This window comes from Mixophyes fleayi, chromosome 9, assembly GCF_038048845.1.
Source record: "Mixophyes fleayi isolate aMixFle1 chromosome 9, aMixFle1.hap1, whole genome shotgun sequence".
NCBI classification, from domain to species: domain Eukaryota; kingdom Metazoa; phylum Chordata; class Amphibia; order Anura; family Limnodynastidae; genus Mixophyes; species Mixophyes fleayi.
Window position 1 is genome coordinate 74,437,109 of NC_134410.1, and position 13,253 is coordinate 74,450,361.

Genomic DNA, 13,253 nt, shown 5'->3' on the forward strand with positions numbered 1-13,253 from the left:
TAGGAGTACCAAGAGGTGTACTAGAAGCATTTCAAACCTATAGAATCCCAATTCGTAACTTTCTCCCATCTGAAGAGCTGTCAGATTTTGTGACCTATGGCCCATGTTTTCATAAATAAAGTACTTTTTTTTAATTACATTATTATTAACACCAATATTTAAGAGGGTCTTACCTGATCACCACTAACATACCTATAACTATAATATATAGAAAACCCCACCATACATGTTCCCATTGAAATAAAACATAAACACAGTATAAGAAAGCTAATGGCTATAGGGATTTATTTCTTCATACAGAACATAAAACATGTATGTCCACTAATACAGCTGTTAGCATGATAACTTATCCCAGACAGCGCAGTTAGTCACTGTTAGAATACAATTCTCCAAAGCCTAACTGGGTATGCTAAATACAGACAATCTTGATACATTTTGCTATGTAAAAAAATCCACTGTGACTGTTCTAAAGTTAAATAATACAAGCAAAGACTAACTTCCCTCTTCTGAGTAATACAAATAGAGCTTCCTGTTTGTCTACAAAAAATATTTTTAAACATATAATGTGCAGGAAATATTACTTTTCTTCAGCATTTCATTTATTTAAAATTACAACTTGCTCATTAATTTAATCTTTATCCCAAGCAAGTTGACCACCTGAGATTGATAACTATGTTTATGTCACAACTTTGTAAACCTTGGAGCTGCTGTTATAGCATTCTTGGTATATAACATGTATGATGCATAATAAATATATTATTTATTCTATACATATGTGAGGAAGAGAAAAAGTTGAGTAACAGAGTAAAAAAGTAATATCCATCTTGCCCAGTATCACTGTCAAGTATGGATATTATAGATTATTTTATGATTATTACAACCATAAAATACATGTTGAGTTATTTTTATTTGATGCTTCCTTGGAAGCTACAAAAATGTTGAAATTGATCCAAAATATGAATAAATAACGGCAGAAATTGGTGGATAGCTCCAAAATGCCTCGGAAAAAAGTGTGCATGAAAGTGTGTATGGGGGTAAGACACAGAAAGCAACATTTAACAACAGCACTTACAAAAACAAATTAAAAAAATGGAGGATAATGTAATAATTCAATGCAATACCTTCTATTGTGATCTCTTTTGTAACTGATCACCAGTATTGTAATGCACTATTTGCAAGTTTCAGCAGAAGAAAAATTTCTCTTCTGGAATGGTAACAAGTAGTTGCCTCCCGCAATAGTTTTCAAAAATTGCGTTTCATAAAGAACTCTTGTTTGTAGTAGCATAGGCAGTGGTGTATATACCACATCCTGTGAAGATCCCATTCATTTATGGAAATAGGAAGTTTATGGATGAGAGGCATCCAAAACATCACTCCTTGTTGAAAATAAGCCAGAGCAATGCTGGAGGTCTTTAAGGTTGCCCCCTCAGATGATTACAGCACCGTATGTATATTTTTACATGACTTTGTGGTTTGCACCTAAAATATAATTTTACATTTGGGTGCAAATCTTGATTAAGGTTAATTTCTCCTGCAATATGCAACATCATCATCAACATTCATTTTTTCATTATTATTATCATTATCCTTTACTTATATTTACAGAATACATAATGCAAACAAATAACAAACAGTGAAACAGACGGTAAAGATGGCCCTGCCCAAATAGGCTTACAATCTAAGAAGTGTGGAGAACAATTGCTACATAATGTATTGGAAAAGCAATCGTAGCTCTTGGTAGGGAGGGGCTTTCTCTTTTGTGCTGCACAGTCTCTGTTGTAGTTGTATGCCACCTTGGAGTTGCTGTGTTGCCGGTATTTTTCATTGGCATCTGAAAACAGAACCAGGATACTTGTTCCCCAGGTCTACAGAAGTGGTGGTGGCAGCTACAGACACCAATGAGTTTGCAGAGATCCCTGATGGTATGTTCAGCTTTTTCTGACATTGTATTTACAATGTAGTGAGATTCTCAATTAGCAAACCTCCATGAGAAATATATAATTGTATTACCATGTCATCCATATGATTGGTTTAAGCAACTACATAACAGCACAACTGCGGAGATTTGGCACTCCCTCATGAAGTCAGTATGACGAAACGCGTAGGGTTCAATTAGAATCGAGAAAGGTTACCTAGCAACAACCCAAAAGTAACAGAGTCATAGAGCAGCATGCAACGGCTGACGAGCTGTGTGAGGAGGATGTTTATCGTGTCCCCACGCCATGCTAAAAGTCTCCAGACTTAGGGTTTAAAGAAACCTTTATGTGCACCATTATGCTTACAAATTTGTTTTAATAAATTGTTTTTACGATATAACACTATTAAATGCTCCATTTCGCTTTTTTACATGTTATGCTAATGGAGGAACAAAGGCGAAAAATACTAACCAGGAGCTTCTGCATCTAGGAACACTTGTGCAGACTTTGCCATTGGAATTTTAAATCTATTCTGGACAGGACAGTAGTAATATTTTTGTGTATGTACATTCATTGTTTCAGTAACCACTAGCCTTCTATTCAGGCAGTGCCATCAATCCCACCTCTCATAAACTGAATCTTATTCAAATCCACACTTCATCATCATCATCATTTATTTATATAGCGCCACTAAATCCGCAGCGCTGTACAGAGAACTCACTCACATCAGTCCCTGCCCCATTGGGGCTTACAGTCTAAATTCCCTAACACACACACAGACACACAGACAGACACACAGACTAGGGTCAATTTGTTAGCAGCCAATTAACCTACCAGTATGTTTTTGGAGTGTGGGAGGAAACCGAAGCACCCGGAGGAAACCCATGCAAACACAGGGAGAACATACAAACTCCTCACAGATAAGGCCATGGTCAGGAATTGAACTCATGACCCCAGTGCTGTAAGGCAGATGTGCTAGCCACTACGCCACCGTGCTGCCCATACTTGATCGTTTCCCTTTTCCTCATACCCCTTTTCCTATCCTATTGCGCCCTTTCCCCAATTTTTAGCTATTATGGAGAGATCACAGATGAGGAACAGAGATTACAACATAAATGACAGTTGTGCTCATTGGGTCCATCAGCTGATCTGAAATGTTGTACCAGTAGATCTTCAAAAGAGCTTTTTGATGTGAAGACACTACTTGGTACTACTCCCACTGCCATCACAAGTTGTTAACACTTTTGCATTTGTGAGGAGATAATGGTGTGGTAGGTAGGGCACATAGCTGATCTAAAGTACAGTCATCTGCCCAAAAAATAGTTCCCAACCACTCTTTATTTATTGTTTATTTGTATAGCGTTGCTATCGTATACAGCGTAATGGGAAGAAAACCAGAGCCCAGGGGAATCCCCCTGAAACTCAGGGAGAACATATAAACTTCACATTGACAATGTCCTGGTCATAATCAATCCCTTGTCCCTACCACTGTGACACATTGCCGCCCAATCTTTTTGGTGTTGTGACACATCTGCTGATATAGATGCCACAAAATTAATTTATATGTATTCTAATAACTACAACTCAAAAATAACTACACAAATGTTTAAAATCCAAAGTAAATTATAGCTCATTTGTGTCATGTACATTTAATATAAAATTCACATATAAACCCCATTTCACGTTTAAGAGTTTTCCCTGTTGCCCTTAAATTCTTGTGACACAAAAAAAGAGTCCTTATACACTAGTTACGAATCACTGCAATTAAGTGTTTTGTTTTCAGAAGTCAAGGTTATTCCACATTAAACTTCCCTATTACTCATAACTTGATGATTTAGTATACTCTATGCTGTTGTGACTCCAGTCATCGGCTATGTTATCTATGCCCTAATTTTTATATATTTACTCTTTATATTTCTAGTATGGGTTTATTGTGTTCCTGTGTCATTTGACGCATTAGTTTTCTTTGTGTGTGATAATCATGCACTGTGTTTTTAGTTTTGTCTCCAGTGATATAAGAGATTGATCTAGCTCTCTGAACAGCTGTCATTGTAATTCATTACCAAATATTGTACATGAATTTATTAGCAAGGAATGTTGTTATTTTACAACCCACTTCTTAAGATATAATTATTGTATATATTTGTTATTTTGCCTATATCACAATCCTGCAGTTTACTTGCATAAGTTAGATATTGTGATTCACATTCACGTCAGTCTTTTTTTCATTTCATACCTATTCAATGGCCTGTGTCTTGGATAACAGTACTCCAGTGGTGACAGACTTTCCTCTTTGTTACTTATTTTATATGTTTTAGCCCTTTTGCTATGTATGGGAGTGCACACTATCTATTAGCATTAAAAGGAAGTATGTAAGCCCAGGCAATGGCCTTCTGTTTGTGCAAATGAGGGACCTGGCTGTACATTAGGTGATCATTTAAGAGCAAATGGCAAGAAATACATGAAACAAAATGTAAAGGTAGAGTGTGAAGTGGGAATGTAACAGACATCAGAGACCCCAGCAGATCTGTTGATTGAAATATACAGTTTCATTTTTTAATTAACTTACTGAACCCTATTTGAAATTAAACATTTAATTTTTGAAAGAGTTACCCTTAAATACTTAAGACAGGAAATAAAACAAAATTATGTTAACAGCATAGAAAAAACCTGGGTCTCCAGTTCCTTATAATTAGAGATGCTCTAAAATTTCAAACAGATTTGAAATTGGATTGAATTTCACCCCTTTAATATGGCCATGGTAGAATCTTCAACAGACCCTGATTAGATTTTGCAGTTCGGATTTCATCTCACATCTGCGTTTGAGGCTCGCCATTCAAGGTTTTCTGTTCATGCTCACCATTCAAGATTTACACTCAAATCTAGCTAATTTTTTTTAAATCAGTCTAAATTTCAAGAAAATTAACATTTTTGTACCGATTACAAGAAGTTATTAGAGAAACAGTTTGTATCCAGTTTGAGTAGCTCTACTTATCAACCCTCTAATGCAAATTATTTTTTTCTGTCTAATGACTGGTATGATATTGTTAAATACATGATTTTATACATCTAGTTGTTTTTTATATATTTTATATTTTGTTTTCTAAGCTGGTCTTTCACAGGTTCTGAACCCTTATACTGGTCATGTACTTTGAAAAGTAATGTACAGCATTAAACGCGTAAATGTACATTTAATATTAAAGTGGAATTATAATCCTAATCCTACAGTACCTGGTGTCGGTCCAATGCTATTGCAGTAAGTGTGAGAGTAGATACATGCAAGGAACAATACTGCACAAAGCGACTGATGTGACACATGTCCTTCCCAAATACCCAGGTGCTGTTCACAAATCGAACCTAATGAGAGGAAATTGAAAAATTAATATGGCTACTAACACTCTACATCACAAACTTTCCTTGCTGTATTTGAAACACAGAATTTACTGAGTATACACTTTGTGCCTAAACAAATTGTTTAAATAAGGTGTGGGCACAGTCATTTCTTCATCCCCAATCATAGCCTCCGATGAATATAATATAGTATTCATTTTCCTTATAAACAATAACATTCTCAAGTTCCCTACAATGGAACCAGGACCATTTTAATAAAAAAAAAAAAGCATAAGGAACATTTGGCCTGGGCCCCCCACAACAAGTGAACAAACATTAGATTTCTTAGTAATGAAGCCTAGGTAGATGAGGTCCAATAGCACCACCAATTAACTATTATAACTACTGTGGCCATAAGCAAGGCAATAGCAGGCCAATATAACTGTGTATGACCCATAAACAGTCGGTATCCCTTAGAAAGCTCTAACAGGCCCCTAACCACTTCACAAAACATCAGATTTAAGAATTTAGATTTCGAAATTCAGCAATCCACGTGTGGAAAAATAGGAATAAAGTCACATTGCTCAGAGATAAGACTGGCCACTATCTGGACACTATTAGCCCTCTGATGTCCAAGGAAATTAGAAGACCCCTTGTTTCAAAAATCACCTGGGTCAAATTATTATTTTGTTTTTAATGAATTAGTATTCATCCTCAACCAAATAGTTTTTATCCTCTTACATAACCCTAACATTTGCCAACATTATTAATCTGAAGTGACCCTAAGCATTAACCTTAGACATAACATTAGCCCAAACACAAATGCAATCCATGTTTTGGCGGCATGTGCTACAATATTTGTACAAATTCCATATGAACTGACAAGTCGCTTGTATGAGGTAAACCTCAAACTGAGGTATGGTTCCATACACAAAGTGATATCATACAGAGTGAACAGACGGTGTTTCCTGGCCCTGTTACAAGAGGTACATTATGCAAATAGGCATGGATTGTTGGTTGTCAACTACAGTTGGGGAGCAGGCACAAGAAGTCTTCTTTGTTAGTAGTTAATTCATGCAAAAATAAAACAAGTTAAGTCAAACATCTTTTGTCCCTTTTAATTTTCCCATTTTCTATTTCTGTTTCATTTGCTTATATGTTTCATATTTATGAGTAATGTGGGCAAAATAATGGACTAAATTTTCTGAATGCCTGGAAGTGGGTTTACCGAACAATAGGTTCATACTAGATCAAGTGCAAAACATAATCTATTGTCAAAACAGAAGTTGACCAAACAAAAATCTTGAATTTTTGTACATTTTACTGAGCTGCTTCAATGATCTTAATTACTATGTTTCAATTTACCCACCATGTCCATGACCAACAAATATGAATATTCAGCAAAGATCTCACCAGAGTGAAAGGTGTATTGAGCAAGGTGATCATGATATCTGAGACAGCGAGGTTGACAATGAATAGGCTAGTCGCTGAGTGCATTCTCTTGATCTTCATTACCACATGGAAAACCAACATGTTGCCAAAAAGTGACATAAAGATGATAACAGTGTAGGCAACAATTAGCATGGCTTTCACTGTGGGCTTCTGGGAATCAGGCTCATATTTTGCCAGCTCTGCAAATCTTTCCCACTCGCCAATCCTACTATCTGTCCAGTTAAATGATGTCTTGTTCATGGTTTGAAGTTTGGATAACAAATTCCCAAATGATGAGTTAATGTTGTGTTTCTCCCAAGTTATTTGGAATCCTGGAATTTGCTTTAAGGATGGAAGTATAGAGTAAGTCATAGCTCCTTCAGATTGACCAAACCCAACCACATTTAATCAGTAAAACAGATAAGTTAAAAATGTGTCCTCTTGTCTCAAACTGGACTCTGGAATGCAGTTAATGGTAACATTCCAGTTGTTATCAACATTCCCACAGATATATCAACCTCATTTTACAAGAAAAATCTACAGAACTTAAATCTTGATATTAATTAAAAAGGGTTTTAGCTGAGAAAATCTATTATAAATGTTAGATTGCATCAGTCTGACAAATCTATACATCTTCTATCGGCTACCAGAAGAGATGGTACACAACCCTGATGGTGCATATGAAATTTGCTTTAGTCTCTTGGGCAGCATACTCTATGTCAACTTTATTGCATCTGCATTTTGACTGAAGTGTTCTGTGTCTTATTATTCAGCATACATGACACTCCAGTATTGCTCTGAGGTTCTTTTTAGGGGTAGATTGTTTCCCATTCATGATGTGATCCTCTGAAAAGGTTCACGCTCTGTTCTCAGATAGTAGGTTGTCTGTCGGAGCAGTTTGATTGATACTTTTCTTGTGACAGAAGCATCTCATCCCCTGGATTTATCATCTGTCAAAAGCAAAAGTGTATTAATACTGTGACTTACGCGGTCATGGAATACATATTATATGGGTCTTAGATCTTAAGAATACACTGAAAAACTTGACCATTGACTTGAAATATATAAATTCTGCAGATTCAAATAATAGTCTCAAAGGATGAAAAAAGACAAGCATTTATGTACAATATTCTCTATTGCCATTAACCGCAAAGTATGTTACATATGCTCTGTTCCCAAGTAGAAATTGATGTTTTAAATCATGCAAGTCGTAGGGGTTTATTTAATAATGCAGTTCAAAGAGCCATAGTAATCTTATTCTAACTATAATGTTTCTTGTTCATTATAGAATAAGAAAGCATTGTTATTAATATCCTTTAATTATATACTGCCAATATATTTGCTAGTACTTTATAAAGTATGTTTAATCATTCACATCAGTCATTGCCACAGTGGAGCATACAGTCCAATTTATTAAGCCTTAAACCATGCGGAAATGGCATTGCCCACGTGGTTTAGCTATTTTTAAGTATCAGAGTTATTTAACAAAAGCCTATCGCAGATGGTATAATAAATATCTTCTGCATTAAGCTAAATATCACATTAAACAATTCTTAATGGGGAATGCGTTCTGGGCCAATTTATCACACTGCAAAAAGTCTAGTTTGACTCTGATGGCTAACATCATCTGAAGTTGGAGTTAGCCATTCTGCCCTATGGGGAGAGCATGGCAGAAGAGGGATTTTTGGATCCCTCTCTGGCAGCGCTAATGCTTTTCCCACCATAAAATAATAAAACTGACTCTGTACCTGCACAATCTAAAGTCGCGCATGCACATTAAAGGTCAGGTCTACAGATGATGTTTTAATAAATAGCAGCAATCGCTGAGATAAGTAACTGTGGAGAAATGCGGCCATTAATAAATGGTGCCCTAAATTGTTTATCACAGAAACACAATATCAACCTAACGCTATGTTTTTGAATTGTGGAAGAAAACTCGAACACACTATGGTTGTACTGGAATCCATGACCCCATTGCTGTGAGGCAGCAATGCTAATCATTATCATGCTGGACAAACTTCTAGTTAGTTGCTATAGAATACAGTATATCTGTGTATACAGCATTATGTTATACAACTATGAAGTCTACTTATACTGCAAACAGCAAGCAGGTGTGTGACAAAACAATTGCATGTATTTCAAGGTACTATGAGGAACAGCATGCCATATTTTGTATAGCTGCTAAACTACCTTATGCAAAGACTTGTTCATGTTCATTGTCACCATGAGATTCCAAGGCAGAGTGTCTGGGTAAATATTACTCTGAAAATTATATGTTAAAGATTTTACTGACTGAGGCAAATGTAACACAGCTAGTGAGTGTAGTGTAGCACATCCAGATAGACATAAGAAAAAAATAGAAAATTTAAGAACAATATTTTAACATTTTAATTCTGCTTTGTATTCAAATTGCAGATATCTCGCAAGTTTATCTGTTGTCTTATCTGCATAATTAATAGTCTCCATATTTGTGGTACATGTACACACTGTTCTGTACAGATGGATTAATGACAGAAGATTAATTCCACTTGCAAGTGAACAGAGAGATGTGCGACAACCGCCTCCAGCTTTTTATTTAACTCAATTGTCAAATATTGTCCATAATGCAAAATGTAATTACTACATGACAAAAGAAGCACTTAGATTATTAAAAAAATTATGTATTATCATATTATCTTGCACTATAGTATATTAACATCACATTTCTGCTAATCAAAGCTTTACATTGTTTTTAACTTTTTAAATGGACACGTAATGTGTGTAACCAGACATACATGCTACATGCACTCATTTCGACTGACTTCAAGGCACAAAATAAAATACACAATTCACATTGTACAAAAGTGTAAGAAAACTGACCTTCAGAACAAACAAAAATTCATACTGACACAATTACCATAGGATGAAAAGACAATGGTCAATTAAATTCCCTTTATTAGAACGATGTGCAGACATATTTGGGAAGGGTGTGCATGGAAAACATGATAAATACAAACAAAGAGTGATATGAATAAAATATATATGAATGGGGTTTGAAATGAATATGTCTGAGATCATATTAACAATCACTGCAGCACCCAGATGCTGCAGTGGGCATTGTGATAAGTTTTTAGGTACCAGCCTGACACAAAATGTATCTGTTCTGTACTGTGCCTGCTGCATTTAGGACTGCTGCTGCTAAATCCATATTATGATTTTGTCATCGTCAAAGCAGCTGTGTGCAGGATCAAGGGAAATACTTCAAGTCTTATACAAAACAGTAGCAGTAGTTTTCTTAAAACATTTTTTTACATATTTGTTGTAGTTCCAAAATGCAACCTCCACGATAAAGCACCACAACACATTATGTATCGGAGCAGGTAGCTTGTCCAGTGATTACATGCACACAGACACACATTTATTTATACTGTGTTTTTCAGAACACACCTTTTTATATTAAGAATGGCCTTTGAATAATGTATTTTACAAACAAAATAAACAATACAGTAAAACAAAAAAACTGCATACTTTATGATGCCCTTGTGTGTTCATGTATATTGCATTTTAGGAAATTTGTATATATATATTGTATTGATCACATTGTCAGTTCTTATGGGGTCAGGGCTATTTGTACACACACACACACACACACACACACACATACATACATACATACATACATACATCTGTATACACACAGCCCTGAATGCTTGCAAGAAAGCAGAACTCAGTTTATACTATATTTCTGTGAAAAGCAGTAGCAGCATACTGTTGAAATTATCTTTCACACTTACATCACACTAATGGATAGAGTGTACATATCTTAGATAGAGATATACAAACACTAAGAACACTTACCTATATGTGAGCACAGCGCATTGTATAGTCAACCAGCAGAGACTCCTAAAGCTGACAGCTCATGCCAGCTGCTACTAGGTATCTTTCCACACTAGTACCAGCAAACATGTGGAGCTTTGTGACTGCAGCAGCCAATTACAATACTAGTGGGAGGAACTTCTCTAACATAACACATTCCAGTGCTTTCATTCATTAATATGTGGTGTAATCGAGCCACGTTAGATTGACTACCAAACCATTGTCTTACAGAGTAATGCAATTATCAAGCCATGTTGACATTAACCTTATATTATTTATATGATGTTAATGGGTAAATTGAGCGGCATCATAACCACTGAAAAAGGTCATATAACATGCAGACCTTTGCTACAGAATCAGTCACAGAGAGGCTCATGTAGAGTTGGATGCAAATCCCAAACAAGCGATAAAGCTGCTTTTCTTTATTGAACATACGCAGTAAAAAGGATTATTTCTCAGTCTATTTTTATTTCAATTAAATGATTGTTTATTTAAATGCGTATGTGAGCTACATTTTTCCCTGATGCACCACAGGTACCAGTGGGCCCTGGCAGCCATGGGTATGCTGTCACTTGTAGTACTGCATTTACCAGCATGCCCAAACACTTAAAGGGGGTGTGAACTTGCTGTGACCTATAGTGCACCATGGACAAAATGGAAGATTAACTCAACATTTACTTAGTTACACCACACCCACCCTCCGCAGCAGAGGTGTGGGAACAGCCCAAGTGTTATCAGCACTGGTTTGGTTAATCCTAGGGTGAGGGACCCATATTTTCTGGCCTGATCCCCGTTATTTATTTTTACTGGAAATTACACTCTTGCTTTAAAATGAATTACAATACAAAAAAGAGAGAGAATAAATTAGCTTTGTTTGGTGCAGTGTGGGATCTATTAAAATTTTTCTAAAATATTAAATCTTAACAATTCATTGAACATATGTTATTCCTTATTTATCAGAGACAAAAATATTTTGGTGTAATAAAAAATGCAGAACTAGTGTTATGTATCAATTGAGCTTCAACTTAGTAACAGTTCAAATATTGTTGTCTTCTAGTACAATTTATATAAAGATTTAATTCTAAATGCTCCAATCAATAACTGATCTTATGCTGAATGTTGCTGCCTACATTTTTTAAATTCAGTTATTAGGCTTATCTTTCATTTGGGCCTGAAACAGTTTTTCCTACCAATTGTTAAACAGTTCTGTGGTTCTGATTAGAATGTATAGGGCAATTCCATTATCCTAAATTTTATTCCATCAAATCTTATATGAGCTTTATATTAGGCAGATTTTGATTGCTGATTTGTTTGCAACTGCACAGATATGGGGTCTGTATTGAGGATAAATAAATATTTAGTTGCTAAGGATATTTGAACAAATTTAGGGTATTTTGTGGTTGCTGAATTCAAAACTGTAAGTATTTTTTTGAATTGGCTCTAGTTCATGAGATAATGGATACCCTCAATTAATAGGGAACTTAGTCATAACATGTGAATATGGCAATCTACCAGAACATTCTAGAAGATGAGACAAGCGAATATTCTAGATGTTCACTCCATGATCATTCTAGGATATTCCCCTTCCATAAATAAGTGATTGTTCACCAAATTAGCAGTCAGTTGGCAGTTGAGTGGTTCGAATTGTCTATTATGTTATTCTTGTTTCTCGTCCGTGTAATATATTTTTATACATTATTAAATCCAAAATATATTACCATTGGAACACAAACAGAGGAAAATTTACTTCATTCTAGGCCAATAGAACACAAACACACACACACACAGGTAGGGTGTAGTATATGCTCTGAGTTTATCAAAACAAATCATCATCTACATATAATGTTTCAGTAACATAGACATTTTAGCACTGTACAAGCGTGATTCACAAAATCAAACATCAGCAAGTATTACAAAGTACAAAGAAAGATATAAATGTCCTGTGAAACTGGACATAACTGTTATAAATCATAGTTGCAGTTCTTCAATATCCTTGAAACTTGTTAATAAAACTAAAGTCTATTGTTTTTCAACACATACAGTATTTATATTATTTAAAATATAATTAAAATGTAAGGCACTCTTAAAGGTATAATAAACATTATTAGATGAGATCTATATTATATTTGAAGCAATCATAAAGGCACAATACACATTATTAGATGACTTCTATATTCTAATTTCTCAACATGTAATTAATATAAGTAAGTCAAGTAGCATATGGAGTGGTTGTAGTAAGAAAGCCTGACTGTATGGGGCAGCATACATCATTAATGTGCCATTGGTTAACTAGGAAAAATTATTCTCCCACCACACCATATCAAACTGTGACTAATGAAGAAATTTGTTAAGGCCTTATAACAATTGCTTCAAATACATTTGCAGATCTATAAAAAAAAACGCACCCCTTCCATCGGCAGCATTTGATTTTATTGAATATTCTATTTGGTTTGTGTTTTTATCACATTTGTATATCGTTCCCTGGACTAAGTATGGAAAAACTAAAAGCTGCAATCTTTGATGACCATCAAATTCATATATTTATATTTATCATTAGAGATGTTCACTGATCCCGGTGTTCTGGTTTTGGCTTTGACAGAGCCGTAACTTAGAATTCTACCGCCCTGGGCGAGAAAGACAAATGCCGCCCTCCTAGCCCTCAATTTTAACCAAATTAAATTAAAATATTCCTAAATTGCGCCCCCCCTTCAGCGTTGCACC

At 35.3% G+C, this 13,253-nt stretch overlaps 1 protein-coding gene across 1 annotated transcript in view; it reads right to left on the reverse strand.

Annotated features, from left to right (window-relative positions):
* The window catches only part of LOC142100757 (G-protein coupled receptor 83-like), a 53,588-nt gene extending 46,008 nt beyond the window's left edge, over window positions 1-7,580 (reverse strand). The window contains exons 1-2 of the mRNA XM_075184543.1: window positions 6,660-7,580; window positions 5,148-5,273 (exon numbers count right to left, since the gene is read on the reverse strand). Coding sequence (XP_075040644.1) covers window positions 5,148-5,273; window positions 6,660-7,049 — 516 coding nt within the window. The 5' untranslated portion in view covers window positions 7,050-7,580. The remainder of the gene's footprint in view (window positions 1-5,147; window positions 5,274-6,659) is intronic.
* Between the last annotated feature and the right edge of the window lie 5,673 nt (window positions 7,581-13,253).